The following is a 20,804-nucleotide window of genomic DNA, read 5'->3' on the forward strand; positions in this document are numbered from 1 at the left end:
CTATATAATGTAATGCCCTTAGAGGCCTGCATGCAATTTTAGTTGAATGAAAACTTGCTTCTTAGCAAATTGATTGTCCTGAGAGAGGCTGGGAGACTCAGAGAGTCTAACCGGTGAGAGACCAGGGCTGAGAGAGCCATTCTATCCCCAAACTGCATTCTTCTACTTGATCCCCCTTCTCCTTACTTTACATTTTTGTTTCTATTTTCATTGGTCTGCAAACTCACCCCCTGTGAAGAATCGAGGCAATGTTTTCCATCACTGTTATTGCTGGGAGATCCCTAGAAGTCTACCCCATTGAGTGTCACAGAAGCTGGTCCATGAAAGTGCAAATTCCTACCCTGCGGCCATATTCTGTTGATGTCCAATTGCAACAAACTTCAAGCCCTGATATCATCTGATCAGGCCACCAGTTTCAGTCCAGAATTTGCGGGAGTATTACCCATCTCAGGCTTCTCCTTCAATAGTAATTTGTGTCTGATCCAAAGGCTGGATCTGGTTGTAAACTGTTATTTCTATTTTGTGATCCTACTTTATAATTCTGAAACCCTCCCATATTTCACCGACCTTGTTTATTTATCTTTGGATTGAGTTTATATACTATTACAAGTCAGAACCAGTACCTGTACTTGAGTTGTGCCAGTGATCCTGACTGGGGTTGGATAGTTCCTATCTAGCCTTACATTACAGTTTAGATTTCCTAAAATTTATTGTTGTAAATTCAGTAGTTGTTGTCCTGGATTCAGTAATGTGTTTGGTGGATTCCAAGCATAGTTGTCAAGGCAGCACCTTGGTTTTTTCCCCCCCTCAACCACCTTGGCAACTATGATTCCAAGTGAATACAAAAGTGGATTCTTTAGTGGAAGAGTGGATTCTCTTCACGAGTTTTGGTGGATTCCATAACCCACTGCAGGTGGATCCCTACCCTATTATCCCTTCTGTCAAATTCTTCATACTGCAGCACCTTTGTTTTTACTCAATTTTCTGGTTTGTTCCCCAGTTCTTCAATCCTGTTTTGTACTAGTCCCTAGCTGGATTTTTCTGGTTTGGGACTAGTCTACATTACAGGTTATCTTCAGATAGCTTTTCCAGTCTTGTGATGTACTTTTGCTGGGTTTCGATCTGGCCTTCGATGTACAAGAAATAGATTTTCAAATGGAAATCTTCAATGTATTTAAAGGCAGGAAGTAACCCTTCTCCTTTTACACGTTTGAAAACAAAATAAAAATTCCCAGCAAGAGAAAGGAAACAGAAAGGATCAAAACCATGATTCAGAGAAAGAGAAATGGCAGATCAGAGATGTACCTTGTTGCCGGGCTCGAAACACAACCTCCACATCTGGAGACTGGACGAAGGAGGCACGAGAGGAAATTAACCTTCCAAGAATGGCTATCGTAGCTGGATCAATGACTGGAGCTGCCATACACAGCGCTGGTACAGATTGCTGACCAATGGACAGGGCACCATCACTGATCAAAGAACGATCTCATCATCTATGTTCTTTGACCATTAAGGCAACTGATTATTTCTACAGGCTTTGTATTTTCCGACTATTTCAGTTGAGAAATGACATGCAAATTTGAAAAGGAAAAAAATTTTGAAAAACAGATTATTCCAGGTCAATCCATAGTATTAGGTGGAGAATTCAGTAGGTGCAACATGATATTTCTTAAAGTAAGATATCCCAATAACAACCAGATATCCAAACTGGTTCCATCACCTTGTTTCTCTTTTATTGGCTGACTCATCCAATCCTCTGACCTTGTTTGTCAATTCTGAGGTCTATTTATTCAAGTGAAAACAGAGTGTGGAAACATTCACATGCAAAAACCGGGTCTATTTGTCAAACTTACTTCCTTCTTGATAAAGCAGAAAAAATTGGAAGGGAAAAGTCTAAATAGCTTCCCCCCCCCCCCTGCCTTCTTCTCCGGATAGGAAAACAGGAAAGTAAAATTTCATTTAACTCTCCAAGTATTACAGTTTCACCACATGTTCAGTGATTTTTTAAAATGGAGACCTTCAAAACAGTACCCTTCTTTTTAAGAAGCTCAAAAGCACAAACATCTCCCTCTTCTACATTATTTTCCTTTGCAAATGCACCCCAACCACGACCAAATTTACCTGCACCATCCTTAATAAAACACTTGACAGACCATTTTCTCCCATCTGAATTCTGAAGTGTGATTGTATCTACTTCATCTGTCATATGGCTCTTGACAAAGTCAGCCTTCATAATCTGCACCAGAAAGAAGTATTTCACTTAATGTCATTATAAATTCATATTTTACAGTAAATTAAAATAGGAATTATCAGTTGCAAACTTCCAATCCTCAAGTATATGGGGAACCTTTGGCCAAAAATTGGATGAACTCTTTGTTTTTCATGATAGAAGTCATGGCATCAGGGTGAGACTAGGCTATGGCCAGCTGCCATGTTGCCAAAGTGTCGACAAGGCAGGGGCCAAATTACCCAAGAGAGTGCATTTTACATTCTAGGCCATATTTTAAATTATTAAGTTTGACATATTATATAGAAAGTCATATTTATATTTTATAGTAATGCAGATTGATCGTTGGATCTGCAAGTGATGGGCTCACTTAAGGATTGGAGGAAGAAGAATCTGACCTGACGGCTAAATATGGGCCAGATCTGAATCTAGATCTAATGGTTAAAATTAATGGAAAAAATAATCAGATCAGATGGACAGATTTCAAGGGAATAAATATCAGATCTGAATGATCAATTTTCAGAATAACAATCAAACATAAACAATTTAATTAATTGAATTTAATGAGGTGAAAAAGAGGAGAGAGAAAGGATGGTCAATGGTAGCAGAATAAGGGGTTGCAATTTGAAATTTAGAAAAGATCACATAGGAAAGAAGTAGGTAGTGATGAGAGAAATATTGTGAGAGGGAAGAGATGGGCTTTCTTAAAAAATTGGATCTGAAATATAAAGCAAATCAAGAAAGAGAGACAAGAAAGAATTAATATGAGAGAGAGAGAGCTGTGGGGGTGAGGAGCTGTGGGGGTGAGGAAGAAAGAAGAAATAAAGGGAGAGAGGAAGTCCATTACTGTGGCAGAGAAAGGAGAGAGAAGACAGCAATCAATTACCAAAAGAAATACAGTCAAATTCCATTCCAAAATCACAATCGAGGGGTGGGTTAGTGGAGCAGCCTGGTGGAAGCTGCGGATCGGGAGAATCGAGAATGCATAGGTGTGTCAAACAAGGCCAAAGCAATTGCAAGGACACTCTCTTGAGTTCCAAAGTCTCAATTTCATTCAAATCTCCTATTCATTCTCCCTTCTCCATGAGCAAAGCTCTTACATTTATAAGAAACCAAAAATCTAATTCTAATCCCTAAGCCTACTAAATCCTACGGCTAAGATTAATTGCAAATTACATCATAAAATAGAAGATAATTAAATATCAAAGTAAATCACAATTTAAGCCAGGCTCCTTGAAAATTAATAAATACTAAAATTAAAAACCCAAATTAAGGAAGGGGTGTTGTAGAAGTAATTCGGCCAACTTGAGTGCTCTCTTCATGAAAATCGTCCCATGTTGTTGATCCTCTTTGATTGTGTTTCATTCCAAAAATAAGGCAAGGGGACACTCCCAAAATTGTGTACTAAGGATGCTGTCCATGAGGATTTTTTTCCCAATAAAATAAGGGAGGAGGTTGGATCCAAAATCGTGAGCAAAAATTTCCTCCAGCTTGGCGAGTTTGTAAGTGAAGCTTCCCTAAAATATCTCAAGCAAAATTTGGGGTGAAAGATGCCTCACACGCTGTTCATATTGCTTTACTCCATAAAAATAGGGAAAGAAAGAGGGTAGACCACAAAATTGTCCAAAGGAGTGATGTGGCAAGGGTGGGGGCTAGATACTCTTCCAATGCTTCCTTAGCATGCTCTTCCTAAAAAATAGGAAAGTATTTCCTCAATAACTTCTTAAGAATAGGAAAGTGGCTAGCAAGATCTCCTTACGGCTGATTGTGTTCACACTGACCACTCAAAGGGGATCGTCCAAGATTTATTGACTAGGTGGCACGCACTGAAGAGATCTTCTAGAATCAGTCCCACACTCCCACATGGGATTCATAGGTGAGTCAGCCTTCACACATGGACAGGGAATCTTGCTCGGTTTAGGTTGCTGATGTGGCCTTGAACTCGAACTACTGATGTGGACCTTGTTTGAACAAAGTTAATTTGAAGCTTGGTCTTGGCTCGGTTGGGCCACTTGTTGAGGATGTGGGTTTGGGCCTGTATCATACCCTCTAGGTTGAAAAATAGTTCGTCCTCGAACTCTTGCCCAATCAATGATACTCGTCGTCCTCTGAGATCAAACAAAAACAAGTTGAATACTCCATTCATCTTGTCGACTACACAAAGAAGCTACTTGTGCACCTTGGGTACTGATTTGTAAATGACGTTCATTTTGCTAGATATGAACAACGTTGGCTCATAGTTTTCGTTCATAGTTCGAAATAGTAGAGTTCTACAAGGTGGGGACAACTCAAAATGGATCACGAAACAGGTGAACGTTGTCTTCCCAATGTGATGTAGGGTGTGGGCATCGTACATCACCACAAGTTGTATTAAATATTACGACAACCTCATTATTCATCGCCTTCGCCATCTCACAACCTGAAAATATAAAATTTGTTTTCACAGTTGTTAGCATGAAAGGGGGTCAAGGATTTCTGTCGTCGACATTGCCTCTTTCATGTAGGAATCTGAAAATGAATCATTAGTCACAATAATAGTAACTAATACATGTTTTTGTTGTTGTTCCCTCGTCTATATTGCACATGATCAACTCTGATTGCGGTGTGACATGGTCATGTGCAAAATTTTCAGCATCGTTGTTCTCGCATACGATGTTGAAAACATCATTGTTCTTCTTGCGCACAGCTTCAAAAACATCGTCGATGGCAAGTACATATTCTAAAACAAATTCTGGTTCATGTGTTTCGAACCTTCCTTGTTTGTCTTCATACTCATCCTGGTATTTGCCGAACTTAGGAGATTCTCTCAAATCAACCTAGGTGACGAATTGATCACCTTCGATGTCGACTTGTGAAGCCGAACTTGTAATTTTTGGTTCATTCTCATTGAAGCTCATATCCCATATTGTTGGAGTCCAATCAAGGGATCTATGTCGATGAGTATTCCTCATTCGAACAGATTTTCGACTCTTTGAAGACGAAGAGTAAGCAACAGACGTCTCCTCATTCAGTCTCGGACGTTGCGAAGCATTCCTCAAACGTTCATTCTCAAGGCAAAGTTTGACAATTTCCTGCTGAATGCGCAAAAGATCCATTCTCAAGGCGTAGTTCGACAAGTTTTTGTTGAACGAGCAAACGTTCGTCTCTTGCATTGATATCCTCGACGCGGACGGTACGAGCACCTCATTCCCTTGGCGCCATTACAGTCTCTCGTTCGCCTCCAAGGCTTTGATACCACTTGGAGCAGCTTGGTGGAAGTTGTGGATCGGGAAGAATTCAAAATGCACAGATGCGTCACAGAGTTGATCAATCGAACAAGGCTAAAGCAATTGCAAGAACATTCTCTTGAGTTCCAAAAGACTAAAGTCTCAATTTCATTCAAATCTCCTATTCATTCTCCCTTCTCCAAAAGCAAAGCTCTTACATTTATAAGAAACCAAAAATCTAATTCTAATCCCTAAGCCTACTAAATCCTACGGCTAAGATTAATTGCAAATTACATCATAAAATAGAAGCTAATTAAATATCAAAGTAAATCACAATTTAAGCCAGGCTCCTTGAAAATTAATAAATACAAAAATTAGAAACCCAAATTAAGGAAGGGGTGTTGTAGAAGTAATTCGGCCAACTTGAGTGCTCTCTTCATGAAAATCGTCCCATGTTGTAGATCCTCTTTAATTGTGTTTCATTCCAAAAATAAGGCAAGGGGACACTCCCAAAATCGTGTACTAAGGGTGCTGTCCATGAGGAAATTTTTTCCCAATAAAATAAGAGAGGAGGTTGGATCCAAAATCGTGAGCAGGAATTTCCTCCAGCTTGGCGAGTTTGTTAGTCAAGCTTACCTAAAATATCTCAAGCAAAATATGGGGTGAAAGAGGCCTCACACACTGTCCATATTGCTTTACTCCATAAAAATAGGGAAAGAAAGAGGGTAGACCACAAAATCATCCAAAGGGGTGATGTGGCAAGAGTGGCGGCTAGAAACTCCTCCAATTCTTCCTTAGCGTGCTCTTCCCCAAAAATAGGAAAGTATTTCCTCAATAGCATCTTAAAAATAGGAAAATGGCTGGCAAGATCTCCTTACAGCTGGTTGTGTTCACACTGACAACTCAAAGGGGATCTTCTAGAAACAATCCCGCATAGGGTTCATAGGTGAGTCAGCCTTCAGACATGGGCAGGGAATCTAGCACGGTTTATACTACTAATGTGGCCTTGAACTTGAACTACTGATGTGGGCCTTGTTTGAACCGAGTCAATTTGAAGCTTGGTCTTGGCTCGGTTGGGCCACTTGTTGAGGCTGCGGGTTTGGGCCTGCATCAGTTAGTTACATATATATATATATATATATAATAGACTCCACAAAGGACTTAACTTTCTTAATAGGTTGAAAATAACTAGTAGACTCCAACTAAAATCAGCTAACCTACTAAAAGAAAATTTCAGACAAATAATTAATCCTGTACACAGGATAAAAGCCCCAAATATGGGCTTATAAAGAGACCCAGTACATCAATGCACTAAAAAAGGAAAAGCCCAAGACCCATAGAACCCATCCATGGGCCAAAATAGAGTCCCTTTAAAGCCTAATTGAACAATCTGATCATATAGTTTCCTCTATTCCTGGGTCTAAGCATCTTGATACTCAAGACGAGCAAACATCTTGAGCATCAAGGAGTGTCTTGTTGCCTAGGCGATGCCTTAACAATTGTTTCTTTCATTCATCAGGCTCATTTAATGGTGATGCCTTAACAATTATTTCTTTCATTCACCAAACATATTTGACAATAGGAAAATGAAATAGATATTGCAAACTACATGAAACTAATTAATGTGCTCAGGAAAAAAGGGCGGGGGAAAGTCAGCTAGAAGATAGTTTATAACAGAATTTTATTGGAATTTCTATCAGCATTTAGTTTCCAAGTTGAGAGCTCACCATCCCACACCTCCGAGCATAGCTTTGATGTATATAAACCGTGTAGAATGGATATTCAGACTTGAACTCTCTTGCTGCTTGAGTGGCTTTACTTTCTTTGATAGTCGTAGGAATCCTTGTCTTTGCAATAACTGTAGAGAATAAGTAACCTTTAGCAACAGGATGATGGCATTCTCTTCTTTATCACAGATAAATCAAGTTAAACTTCATTTAATCAAGTAAATGATTAGAATTTCTAGATCAAGCCCAGAACATGTGGACCCAAGAATTACATATTCAGTTCTTTTTATACAATACACTTGGTATGTTTTCTATACTTCAACTGATTGTCCATCATACAACCAGATGGAATTGATTCTCATAGATAGTTAGGACCATTAAACTACTGGATCTATTTAGTCAGACAGCTAATAATCTTTCCTAGTGTTGGAGCAATATCGATGACTTACACACGCCACTTATATTCCCAAATTTAAGAGTGAACATGAGCATCCTCTTATTCCAAAGCAAGCATCAAGTCATCAGTTAATACATTGTTGTTTCCTTTTTTATACCATTACAAAATCAATTTCTATTTTCTAAACTCTATCTTTACTCGAGCCGCATGTCATCCTACTTCAATAACAAGAATAAAGCATGTAGATGGACCAACAGACCACACCTTATTCCCATAAAATAAAGAAACAAACAAAGAAAAAGCAGTTCAACAATGCACAAGAAAAATTCACCAATATCTTGAATCAATTCATCAAACTCCACTTACTAGATCCAACAAGTGGGACCCAATCTTCCACAACACGGAAAATTGATACTTTCATCTCAATATCTTTCTTGTTAAGCACCTCAAATACACAACAGTCTCCTTCTAAAAGAATGTTTTCCCGAGCAAATGCATTCCATCCACCACTAAGAAGTGCTTTAATGCTACTGCGAAGAAAGAACCGGGCAGGCCATGTTCCCCCATTTGACAGCCGAAGTTTGACACGGTGAAATCCCACGGAGAAATGATCCCTTGCAAATACAAGAGGAACATTCTGCACTAGGGAAAAAAAATTGCATTAAACGTAGAAACATAATAATTAAAACTACAATTGACATTTGAAAGGCATCTAATGGAATGACTCAGCTGAAAAATAAATGGTTTTTGACTTGGGGAAATGAGGAGAATACATGTCTATTTGAAAGCAATGCAAATCAAATTCAGAATTTCAAAGTAAAGGAGTTTATACCAGTCCCTTGCGCAGATAGGACGGTGTCATGACGACCATGAATGAAGGATTTTTAGTTTTTAATGTCTTGGCTGCGCAAATTGCCCTTTCTCTTTCTTTCTTTGTCACTGGCCTTTCCTTCCTCAGAAAAGCCAATTCATATTCATCTTCTAAACACAGATGCGATTCATCTTCAGCTGTCTGTTGGTTCTCAAATCCTTTGGTCACCTCCTCTCCCGAAGGATTTGGCTTGGTTCGCTTTCCCACAATATTATTCATTTTCCTTTTTTTCTGAGCAGGACAGTAAGGTTGAGTGACCGGGCTTCCAGCAGAACTTCTTTTTCCATGTTTCTTAATCTTCTTTCTCAAGGAAGCTGGAGTGTCCTCTTCTTCTCCACTTTCTTCATTTTCAAGATTATCTTGAAGATTCGACTCTTGAAGCTTATATTTTATTTCACAAGAATTATCATTGAAAATAAGACAAAGGAATTGGGAATCCCCTTCATATCTAAAAACTATGAAGTATCCAACAGATATGTTGTGATACTCCAAGAATCCTTGAAAACCATTGTGGAACCAAACCCTTCCATCAGTTTTCTTCAACTCTACAACCCACTCTTTGCCGCTAGGAAGCTTGAGAACTGCAGAATCAGATAGATCTTCTCCAAATCTACGAACAAATTCAACTGGGATCACCTGCAAGAACCCATACAATGTTAAGTAAGGAGGCTGCAAGGATAAGTCACTTGAATAGGTTCTACGCATACAGCACAAAAGGAAGCTTCTAAAGACATATAGAGTGAGGCATGCAGAAATTGTTATGACAAAAAATAGAGTATTGAAAAGGTTTTGGTCCTTCCATTGCCATGCCCCTGCCGGTGGCCCCTTAACTGGGATATGGCAGTTGGAGCCAGGAGGGGGGACTAGGCACTACCCTGATGATAAAGAGCACCTCACATGGTCTCTTATGTTCTTCCATTCCCACTAACGTCTACTGCATAGACTGAATAGTGGATAAACATTGGATAACTCAATAATCAGTGTTCTATTGACAGGGTTTTGATCTGAGCAGCTCAGGTTCCTAATTCTCTGTATGTGTTGTGTGTGTGTGTGTGTGTGTGTGTGTGTGTGTGTGTGTGAGAGAGAGAGAGAGAGAGAGAGAGAGAGCACTTACAAGCTGTCCGTCATCGACAGTTGAATGGAGGATCACTTTGAAAAAATGGGGTTTCCTCGACTGAGAATTCCGTCTGTGGGAGTCTCTCCGGCAACAGCGCATCTTGCTTCCTGATTACACAACTCAGAGAGCCCAGGAGAGGAATTTGGCCACAGTGTAACAGAGCCTTCCTTGCTAGGGAATGGGCTATTTTGTTTGCCTCCCTAGGAACAGTCACAAAGGAACAAGAGGGGAGATTTACTGCTAACACCCGAATATCGTTAACAACGCAGTCCACAGAAGAGGGACAAGGATTGGATGGCTGATTTATAAGGGAAATCAGAAGATCATTATCAGATTCGACCACCAAGCTCCGAATAGACTCACCAACAGCCTATTTTAACCCTTCTCTAACTACAAGCGCTTCGCCAGCTAAGAAGTTGGAACAGACCCACCTCCTTACGAAGAATTCAATGGCAAGGCTGCATCGCACTTGAGCCTAAGGATATCTTGGAGGTAGCAAATTAATCTCCCAATTTGAGAGATTGAGAGATTGAGAGAGAAAGAGAGAGATAGAGAGATCGAGAGACTGTAGTTAGGAATTAGGATAAACCCGAGATCTCTACGGACCTATTGCGAGTCGAGTGCAGCTTTATCAGTTCCCCGGCCACCAATCAGCTGCTCAGACCTAAACTACTGTCTCAGCGCCACGTTGAAGTGTCAGAACTCAGAACGGAGTAACAGTAGAACAGTCCTACTTCCGTTTGAATTTAGAACTCCTTTCTGGATGGGCAGTTCACTTTAATTTGTTTCACATTAAATTTAGGAAAAAGGTTTGGAGTAACTCCCAGAGTCGGACAGTGAAAGGACTCTTCTTCTTCAGTCTTCGCTTCGTCTGATCAGCTCTCCCCACCCCTTCCTTCCACTCTGTTAACCTGAAATTTTGGTTTAACTTGAAATCTTTAGGTGCTGTTTGTGGAAATAAATAATGTTTTGGACCCTCCAAGTCTCCAACATGGCAGGTGATGTTAATAAATTTGAGGGCAGTTCTTTTGAACATATCTAACCCTCTAGAGGAATTCCACAAAGGGATCCTTTCAATTTAGGGAAAATTTGTTAGATCCATTAAATAAGAACAAAAATTACAAGATTAGTGGGTTTCGAATTTATTTCCAAAATTACCCCAACCTTATTTATCGAAAGTAAAAAAAAAGGTTTTTTATAATTACCATTCCAAAATCTTTACTATCTATTATTATCCCTCCAAAAATTTTCAAACAACTATTACCCCCTCTGATGTATACTAACCACTAACTGACTCCCACCGTTACATTTTCGGAACAATGGGGATTAGTCGTGACAGTGTGCTGTTGTCATGAATTTTCTAAGACCAAAATTCCCTTTTGGGGTGGTAATTGTAAAAAAAAAAAAAAAAAAAAAACACCATCTCCTCCTCCTTCTTCCTCCTCTGCAACCCCAAACCTGAGAGAGAGAAAGAAGATGATGGGAAGCGGAGAGAACGAAGGCTTAGGTCGACTGAACATGATCTCATCTTTGCCGCTGCAAGTGCAACCATCCTCCAGCGAGATGCAATCGACGAGCATTTCACTCAAGAAGGACGATAGAGTTCCTCAGTGGAGCCATCAAGAGACGAAAGATTTTATCGCGATCAGAGCCGAATTAGAGAGTGATTTCACTGTTACGAAACAAGACGCTGTGGGAGAGCGTTGCAGTAAAGATGAAGAAGAGATGCTACAGAAGAAGCCCTAATCAGTGCAAGTGCAAGTGGAAGAATCTCATTAATCGATACAAGGTGATTCCTAATCTGATCATTTCTTGAAAAACACAGATCGAAATTTGCCACCTTTTTTTGGGATTGATTTTTTGGGTTGAAAAAAATTGCCTTTTATTTTTTTGGGCTGATTTTTTTGGGTTAATTTTTTATGCAGGGGAAAGAGACATCTGATCCAGACAATGGATGGCAATGTCCGTTCTTTGAGGAGCTACATGCGGTTTTCGTTGAAAGGGAGAAGAATATGCAGAGATTATTATTGGAATCAGAGGTTGGGAATGTGCAAGAGAAGAAGAAGGTGAAGAAGCTGAGTGCGGGAGATCGATCTTCTGATGATTTCTCAGAGGACGATGAAGAGGATGAAGATGAAAGCGAAGAAGAGCAACTCAAGAGGAGTGGAAACCGCCGGAAGAGGAAAGCTGATAAGGAGAAGCATCCGCAGCAGCCGAGGACCTCGGAGAGATCAATGAGGATTAATGGTGGGAGCATTCAGGAGATGTTGCAAGAGTTCTTTAATCAGCAGCAGAGGATGGAGATGTAGTGGAGGGAGAAAATGGAGAGGAGGGCTCAAGAGAGGAGGTTGTTAGAGCAAGAGTGACAAAGGCTCCTTCTTGCTATAGTTCGTCTCACTTTGTCGCCATTGATTCTAACTTGGAAATGGATATATTAGAGATGCCTTTTTAAGCAATTTTGTTTTTGGACTCGATTTTGATTAGTTTTTCAGTAAAGACTATGAAGGTTTGAAACTTGAAATGAAGTGAAATGGAATAGAGGAGGATGAGGGAAGAGAGAAGAGTAGAGGAGAGAGACGCCCCTTTAACCTCTCTGTTTGGGGTTGCAGAGGAGGAAAAAGAAGAAGGAGAAGGAGGAGAAGGACGGTTAATCGGTGATGGGATTTTTTTATTTTTATTTTTTATTAATTTACAATTACCACCTCAAAAGGGCATTTTGGTCCTAGAAAATTCATGACAACGGTACACTGTCACGACTAACCCCCACCGTAATGGAAATGTAACGGTGGGGGTCAGCTAGTGGTTAATATGCATTAGAGGGGATAACAATTGTTTGAAAGTTTTTGGAGGAGGTAATAATAGATAGTAATGATTTTGGGATGGTAATTATAAAAAACCCTAAAAAAAAACTATATTAAAAGTGTATGTGTCTCTATCTCCTAGTTATTTTTATAAAGATACTCTAAATATAGCTATATAAGAATTGACTTTAAGCTTTCATTTTACGACTAAGTTTCCCTCCTCCACCCATAGAGGATGGTTCACCCACCATCCTAGGGTTCACAAACTCCTCCTAGGGTTTTAATTTGTTCCAAAATACCCTCTTGATATTCTTTCCCTTTCTCTCCTGATCCTTCATTTTATACGATGTTTGAGTTTAATAGATTTGGCTCTATAAAAAATTGTCTCTAAATGGTCACCCACCCACACAATGAAAATTAGGGTCTTTAGTGAGGTTGGGAATGGAGAGAACAGATGAGTGGCAAATGGAGTCATGGTTAGCATGGGCCATATGGAGACATTGACCACCGCATGCCTTTTGGACTCTAACGCTAGAGTTTTGGTGTTTTTTTTTGTTTTTTGGATGATCTTGAATTTTGGTATATTCCGTTTATCTTTGTTTTCTATTCCATTCCCTTTGGACTCTACGCTATAACTTAGTTTTATGTTATTTATTTATTTTTTTTGGGGTAATTGGAGTTTTGATTTTTACTCCAACAATGGTGCACTTCCTCTTATCTTTTCATCCCACTATATCTCAATCTTCCCATTTTTTTGGGTTTCACGGTTGTTTTCCGTTGCAGTTTAAAACATTTTTTTTTTGTACTTTCAATAAATGAGGTTGGGTCAATTTTGAAAGTTTACTTTTATTTTTCTCTTGTGTGGCATGAGTACTAACCAACTTTGGGAATTAAGTAAATCTTTTCAAAATGGAATTAGTGGATGTAAAACAAATTTGAAACTTACTTATTTTGCAATTTCTGTTTTGATCTAGTGGATTTAAGAAAATTTCCCTTTTTATTACTACTATGGAAATTTTTTTTGCAAAGCCACTACTATGGACTTAAATCTATTAAATCTGTTTTGGAGCTTTTTTTTTTCCGACATGTCGGGCCAATCTATCAATTTAGGAAAGAGTGGTTTTTTTTTTAGCAAGAATGTTCCTTCCTTTGAAAAACAATATTTTTGTTCTCTTCTTGGTATTAATGAAATGTCTATTGATACTGTCTATTTAAGTACGCAACCTCTCTCTCCCCCCCCTCCCACCATCTCGTGTTGTTGGTCTTCAACATATTGTCAAGAGAGTGGAATCCAGGTTATCGATTTGGAAAGCCAATTTAACGGCAGGTATTGATTCAATCTGTTCTTTCTTTTATTCCGGCCTATTTAATGTCCTATTTTGCCTTTCCCAAAGAGACAAAATACTGTCGTCGTTGGACTCCATCTGCTCTAAATTTTGGATTGGTGCTAAGCATGATTCTAAATCTCTCCATTTGATTTCCTAGTCTAAATTGTGTGCCCCTACAATGTTTGGAAGTTTAGGTCTTCAGGATGCTAATACTTGGAACAAATCTCTCCTTCTGAAACTAGGGTAGCACCTTATTAATGAGGATTCTATCATTTGGGCTTGAATTATTAAAGACCATTATTTTGAAGGGATATTCATTTGCCGCTAAAATCATAGTCAAAAGAGGTCCATGGACTTGGAATAGCATTGTTGGTACCTTAGCTATTTTAATCTGCGCAAGAATTTCTAACCTAATCGATTCTTGATCGCGTTATATAATGTCAGGCCAGCACTATTCTTCGAAAGTGCAAAGTATTCTTAAAGGGATAAACCAAACTACTGAAATGGTATGGCAAATTAAAGAGATTTGGACTGATCAAAAAGAGTAGACAAGCCTTTTATCTGAACCGACTCTGGGAACTTGGCAGTAGCATCTTCTCTCAAGTTTTTTGGACCTATATTCCCTTTCTCTTTCTCGGAATGTTTTTTGGTTTTTGTTAGAGAATGGGATGTAATTAAACTTCTTAAGGTGCTAGCCCAATAGCCCATTATGCCAAAATAGTATAATGAGATTAGCAATTTGAGTGGAATTGATAAAACGTGCCAAAATAGTATAATTAACATTCCATTTTTTAACCCCAAGGGGTCAGCTCGAATAGCAAAAGACCAACTCCTCAAATAAGAGGTCATGAGTTCAAATCACCTTGGGGCCTATTCCCATCTCCTATCCCTCCGAATCGTTATCCTCTCTTGTTACAACACGGTGTTGTAACGCATCGTGCGGCGCTGCAGAGGCCATGTGGTACAGCGGGCCCCACATGGTGCACATGGCCTCTGCAGCCGCCGCACGATGTATTACAGCACCATGCTGTAACAAGAGAGGATAAAAATTCCTATCCCCCCCTATTAAAGCTCTCCAATTCCAAAAAAAAAAAAAACATTCCATTGTTTTCTACACTCCCCCCCCCCCCCCCAAAAAAAAAATAATTCCATTGTTCCTTTTTTTTTGGGCTTACAACTTCTCATCCCCTCGCATAACAACCCCAACTTAGCGAATAATTATCACCTCCAATTTGCGGGCACCTCCAATTCTTCTAATTCCTCTAATAGGGAGGAGTGGACCCCACCTTGGGTAGTGTTTTCAGGCAGAGGTAGGGTGGTCATTTCCGCCCCCATGTGAGGAATTGGAGGAATTGGAGGGGGCAGCAAATTGGAGGGGATAACGATTCCAACTTAACACCCAAGTAAGGCAGCATTCAATTCCAAGACCTGGAGAAAACAAACCAAAGTCCAGACAATCAGGTTAAGATGACACCTCCATATATTTTCTTGAAACACATGCGGAAATTTTGATGCAAGACCAATCCATAGGATACTTGATAGGATCCCTTAAGAAATTTCGTTGGACACGCTTGTCTGAATAGCCTTGCTTTCTACCAAAAAACAACAACAACTAGACTGAACCAATTAACACCTTTATATCAAGGTTCACATTACCTAAGGGTGTCAATTGGGACAGTTTTCGGTATTTGGGACCGGATAGTACCGGTACCGGTATCAAAAGTGCCAATCCCAGTACCGTCCCATTTAGTTAACGGGACCAAACCTAGATCCCAGTCCCGATTACTTGCGGGATGAGACGGTACCAATTCTTAAACGGTTCTAGGCACTGTAGAAAAAGGGAGAAGAAGTTTAATTATTTTTGACAAGGCGGGTTTATTAATGTTGTGGAATTTTTTCACTATCATGAAATCTAAGTTGTCTATTGCTTTTTATAAAGCAACTTAAATTATGAAATCATAGTTTTACTTCTTCAAACTCCCTAAGATCACATGTAATAAGCTTATCATTTTTTTAAATCTAGAGAATTCCTACAAAATGGAAGAATCCCTTTGTGTTTCCTCTTTGATTTTTCTAAACAAAACTCTATTTATCACACATGTCACATGGTAGTATGGTACGAAGTACGAAATGCAAAAAGGAAGAACCTGGTAGATGTAGTTGGTCGAGGGAGGAGGGAGGAGGGAGGAGGAAGTAGCACTATAGCAGGTTCTGTGAGGAGAGACTTCATACTACGGTTGTTGACCTATTGTTCCTCTTCGTATTCAAAAGACAATTAGTGAAACCCTAATGAGTCGTAATTCTTATACCTTTTCTCTTTCTTTTTTTTAAAAATCTTATATACTCTTTCTTTTTAAATGGTACTAGTAGTTTCGGTACCATTCGGTACCTAATTGGTATTTCGGTACTGGTACCGTTGGGAATCTCGTCCCAAAACCGTCCCGTCCCATTTATCATTCGGTACCAAAATCAGATACCATTACCGTCTCATTTACTAATGGGACGGTCTGGTACCAGATTTTAGCGGGACGATATTGAAACGGTTCCCGGTTCCGATCCCAAATTGACACCCTTAACATTACCTACCAACATTAACATGCTAAATTGTTTCCACTACTCGTAAAGACCCGGTTAAACATGACTGAACTTGACTCCTACTACCGAGGGACACTGCCTAAATTGGATTACCTCATTTGATATAGCCCAACATGGACCGATCTTACTTCTACAAAAGATAGTTTAAATGTTTGACCGGATTAAGTTTTCCGCATGGTGAGGATTGATGATTTGATCTGGTTAGGCTTTGGGAGGGTGAATTGACATTTCCACCCCCTATTATATGAAGTCAAAAAACCCTTTCTTAGTCTAATCGAGACTCATGTCAATCTCTGCAATCATTGGTGAAGTGAAACTAGGTTAATCTTTGACCAGCCAATCTTGGCATGGCAAAAGCTTTCCTTCATCTCTCGTCACACATACACCCATGGTCATTGATGCTATGATTGAACTCCTAGAATAGTGAATATCATCATTAACTTTCTCCCTTATTGTTGAAGGATTGAGATACCATTTCTCAGTCTGAGGTTTAGATCCCGTAGATTAGAAGATTCTCCCTTCACCGTGGGCTGTGTTTGAAGTAAAACTTGGTCCAATTGATTTAGGTCATTTTTTTCACAAGGATTGGGGATCACCTTTTGAGCCAACATAACATTTGGAGAACCAACTGTCTAACTAGCTAGCCAAATGATCGGATTGCAATCTGGTGGCTCGCTGGCTTTTTTATCCGATTGGTCAGATAATCCTTTAAAACATTATCTTTCGGAGCCATGATAGACCCAAATCAAGTTCATGGTTGGTGATCAAGCTTCGTGATGGCAAAGCTTGGGATTTTTGCATACCAAATTTAACTAAAGATAAGTTCAATTAAACTTCTATACAACGCGAATTCTATAGACTGAAGTCATAAAAAGTGATCACATTAATTATTAATGTAGACAAATTTCTAGGCTTAAGTACATCTAGTTAGGCTAAATTTAACTAAAAATTTAAATTAGGTTCTTTTCTGTATTTTAGGGGGAGGGGGGAGTTTTGAATGTTGGAGTTTAGGTACACATACATTAGGCTCCCAGTATCATCCAACTCAAGTGCAAAAGAACTAGCCAAAGGGTGAGGCTGAGGGGTAGGGAGTTTCATATATCTAGGGCTATCCTTTTTCCTGCATCATCTATCATCTAGATTTATAGCTTCTGTGGCAATTGCATTGTTTTCTTAGCTTTGTTTTTACCAACATCTGTTCTGAATAATAATCATTGAAATTTAATTATGAAATATTGTATCTCGTCGCTATTATTAATGTATGAATATTGATATTTTTTAAGTTAATATACTTTAGAAAGCCAAATTACATAGTTCAAACAAAAAAACAAGGAAGAAGCAAATGAACTATAATAATCATTCTCTCTGTTTTCTCAACTTTATATTTTAGCAAGTCAAATTACATACAGCATTTTTACTAAATTTCTTCCACAAAATCATATGAAGAGATTTAACCTCCCCCCCCCCCCCCTCAACAAAAAAGGGAAGGGAAGAGTAAAAGGCAAATTACCCCTTTTAATCATATTAGTTTTAATTTTAACCGCCTTTTTTCGAAGTTTTTTGCATTAAAGAGTGAAATGGTATCTGCATTCTTTTCTATGTCATGCAGATACCAGAAGACTATTTCATTCATCAAAAAGACTAGAAGAATACAAATACCACTCAAACAATGGTTCATTATCTGTTTGTTCTTGAGAAAAAGAGTCATAGAGGATTCCAATACTCCAGTATGAATAAGAGGTTGGATTTGAGGTAGTTTGAGGAAAAAATGAATACAGATGGATAGACAAATTAGGATAAGACCCAACATGACTACAATGCAATATTGCTCCTGCTCTACTAATATATAGATCCATACCTTATGGTTCAAAAGAAAATAAGAATCCAGTTCAACACAAAAAAAAAAATATAATTCAAAAACCATATTACTTGGCTCCCTATTCCTAGTAAGTCCTATTTTTTATCTTTCAACACTGGCTCTGCTTCTTCAACAACGCGGAAGATAAAAACATTGAGATCCATACCTTTAGCCTTAGCTAGCTCAAAGACACAGCAATCTCCCTCTTCCAGTTTATTGTCACGAGCGAATTTGCCCCAACCTCCACTTAACATTGCCCTATGGTGGTCAAGAATACATCTGACCATCCACATTCTCCCATCTGAAAGTGATAGTTTAATCTCATTCATTCCTTCTTTCACGAACCTTTTGGCAAATCTTCTTGGAAAATACTGTACAAGAAGAAGATTTGCATATTAAAATTACTGGATAAACCATCATACCTAAAAGCTTTAATTGACTTTTGAAACAGTCTGATGCAAAGGTCTCATCAGAAAAAGAAAACAAATGCTTGTTTCCATAAAAAAACATAAGCCCAAAAACTTTACAAAACATTTTTTAGAATTGTAAAAAGTGTAATTCAAGTCCGAAAAATATTTGCATCGCGAGAGCACATTCAAGAACTTACCAATGCCAATCCCTTGTACACATAAGATGGCCTCATGATTATCACAAAGGAAGGATTTTTTGTTTCAAACATATTGGCTGCAGAAATTGTCTTCTCTCTTTGTTTGTTTGTCACCAACCTCTTCCTTGTTGCCATAACCTTGTTATACTTCCTAGATGAGGGGATGCTCACATTCTCATGTTCCATAGGCGAAGGGTCAAGGTGTTTCCCTGCATCTTTGATCAAAACAATAATTAAACAAGAAAGATTATGATAGTTACAGCATGAAAATAGCACCTGGTTTTAAAAGACTCACCACTGGGTTCGGCTGTTGGAGTACTGTTCTCAGCTGAAATTTCTTCTCTACATTCTTGCTCCAAATAGTAGGATTCAACTTCATGAGTAGCAGGTGCTGAAGGTTCACTCTCATCGAACTGAAGACTTACAACTCCACCAGAAGGACTCCCATCACCCAATTCTCTCAATTCCTGATTATTTCTGTTTCTCCTCTGTTTTCGAGAAGAACTTCTTCTTTCTGGTCTCCTTCTTTTGGTAATTTGTGGCTCTTGAGCTTTGTCAAGAGCTTCCTCTGTGGAAGAAGGCAGAAGTGGAACCCAAGGTACGTAATTGTCTACATCTGGTTTGAGATGTTGAGCATCATCTTCCATTTCATGTGAAGAAGACTCTGTTGATGTAGACATGCTTATTTGATTGTTAGGATCATCGGAAGGAACTTCAATCATTCCAATTTCATTCTCTACATCAAAGGTAAGAGGATCTTTACCTTTGACTCCAATTGGTCTACTCCCATCAACCAATTCTCTCAATTCCTGTTTATTTCTGTTTCTCCTCTGTTTTCGGGAAAAACTTCTTCTTTCTGGTCTCCTCCTTCTAGTAATCTGTAGTAGCTCTTGAGCTTTGTCAATAACCTCCTCTGTGGAAAAATGCAGAGACTGGGATGGAGTAGAGATATCCAAGGGTTCCACTTCCACAAAGTCCTCTTCCTCTGGTTCTTTCTTTACAAGAATCAAGCGTTCACTGTGAAGGTTAGATTCTTCACGATCGTCATCATTGTCGGTTGGATAATCTATCTCGCAAGCGCTTGGATTGAATATTAATACCAAGAAAGTTGAATTCCCATTGTATCTGAATACGAGAAAGTGACCAACAGAAATAGAGTAGTACTCCAAGAACCCTCGCAAGCCATTTTGGAACCTAACTGAATCATCTACTTTCTTAACCTCTACTTGCCATTTTCTCCCAGATGGAACCTTGAGGACTGCAACATCAGCTATTTCCATTGCAAATTGCCTTGTGAACTCTTTTGGGATCACCTGTAACAACACCAAAATAATATCAAATGTAATGAAAAAGATTTCCTTTCCATCACCCTGAAACATGGGAATTCGGATCCCAGAATGTGTGTAGTGACAACCACGAACACATCATTCTCTGCAGAAAACACGCATGGAAATTGGAACCCATGCAGGGATTCTATGCAGAGTAAAAAAGGGTCAATCTCAATCACGCGATGGGGAAAATAACATAAACCAAAAGTTGTTTTTTTACCCAAAACGATCAATTCAGTTGTGTTCTTTTATCAAATGCCTACCACGCGATAAACGAAATGGAATAAAAATCTGAAATAAACAGAACTGAAATCCAAAAGCCATGAGATAATTCAAAGAGTAACAAACAAACAATGGACGGAGAGAGAGAGACTTACGAGCTCTCCACTTTCAAAACTTGAATTGACAATTATTTTGAAAAAATGGGGTCTCTGCTCCGGCTGACTTGGCCTACGGGAGGTTTCTTGGATTTTCCGGCGTCGTCGCATTTTCTTTTCTGTGAAAGGATGAGAACCTTGTTGATGAATTGATGAAGACAACGATTATCAGAAGACGAAAACAAGAAATGGAAAGAAAGAGAAAATAAGTTAAGAACAAAAAAACAAGAACAGAAGTAGAAGAGGAGAGGTAGTCTGGATTTTCTCCTCTGGTTTTAGTTTCCAATTTGGAAAGAAATCTCGTGTGAAGTAGATACGGAATACCAGATTTTAGAATTAGAACTTTCCAAATAAAAGGAAACAAG

General features: G+C 38.9%; 2 protein-coding genes and 1 pseudogene across 2 annotated transcripts; 1 reads left to right on the forward strand and 2 right to left on the reverse strand.

Annotated features, from left to right (window-relative positions):
• Positions 1 to 1,932: 1,932 nt before the first annotated feature.
• LOC122662766 (B3 domain-containing transcription factor VRN1-like) lies at positions 1,933 to 9,646 on the reverse strand. Its single transcript, XM_043858484.1, has 5 exons — positions 9,543 to 9,646; positions 8,390 to 9,064; positions 7,924 to 8,194; positions 7,161 to 7,291; positions 1,933 to 2,236 (listed from the first exon to the last, which is right to left on the reverse strand). The coding sequence occupies exons 1-5, from the start codon at positions 9,642 to 9,644 to the stop codon at positions 1,994 to 1,996; spliced, it is 1,422 nt and encodes a 473-aa protein (XP_043714419.1). The 5' UTR covers positions 9,645 to 9,646; the 3' UTR covers positions 1,933 to 1,993.
• Positions 9,647 to 10,999: 1,353 nt separating this feature from the next.
• Positions 11,000 to 11,983, forward strand: LOC122662767 (annotated as a pseudogene).
• A 6,465-nt stretch (positions 11,984 to 18,448) lies between these two features.
• Positions 18,449 to 20,566, reverse strand: LOC122662768 (B3 domain-containing protein At4g34400-like). The gene is made up of 4 exons (XM_043858486.1): positions 20,440 to 20,566; positions 19,320 to 20,047; positions 19,033 to 19,175; positions 18,449 to 18,498 (listed from the first exon to the last, which is right to left on the reverse strand). The coding sequence occupies exons 1-4, from the start codon at positions 20,548 to 20,550 to the stop codon at positions 18,449 to 18,451; spliced, it is 1,032 nt and encodes a 343-aa protein (XP_043714421.1). The 5' UTR covers positions 20,551 to 20,566.
• Between the last annotated feature and the right edge of the window lie 238 nt (positions 20,567 to 20,804).

Source organism: Telopea speciosissima, chromosome 5 (genome assembly GCF_018873765.1).
Source record: "Telopea speciosissima isolate NSW1024214 ecotype Mountain lineage chromosome 5, Tspe_v1, whole genome shotgun sequence".
Classification (NCBI taxonomy): Eukaryota; Viridiplantae; Streptophyta; class Magnoliopsida; order Proteales; family Proteaceae; genus Telopea; species Telopea speciosissima.

Coding starts and splice junctions, on each gene's coding strand:
- LOC122662766 (XM_043858484.1), bottom strand. CDS start 9,644: ATGCGCTGTTGCCGGAGAGACTCCCACAGACGGAATTCTCAGTCGAGG. Junction 8,195..8,389: donor CCTATCTGCGCAAGGGACTG/GTATAAACTCCT, acceptor TCCCTAGTGCAG/AATGTTCCTCTTGTATTTGC. Junction 7,292..7,923: donor GGTCCCACTTGTTGGATCTA/GTAAGTGGAGTT, acceptor TATTCTCTACAG/TTATTGCAAAGACAAGGATT.
- LOC122662768 (XM_043858486.1), bottom strand. CDS start 20,550: ATGCGACGACGCCGGAAAATCCAAGAAACCTCCCGTAGGCCAAGTCAG. Junction 20,048..20,439: donor GTTTTGAAAGTGGAGAGCTC/GTAAGTCTCTCT, acceptor GTGTTGTTACAG/GTGATCCCAAAAGAGTTCAC. Junction 18,499..19,032: donor TACTCCAACAGCCGAACCCA/GTGGTGAGTCTT, acceptor CTTCTTGTACAG/TATTTTCCAAGAAGATTTGC.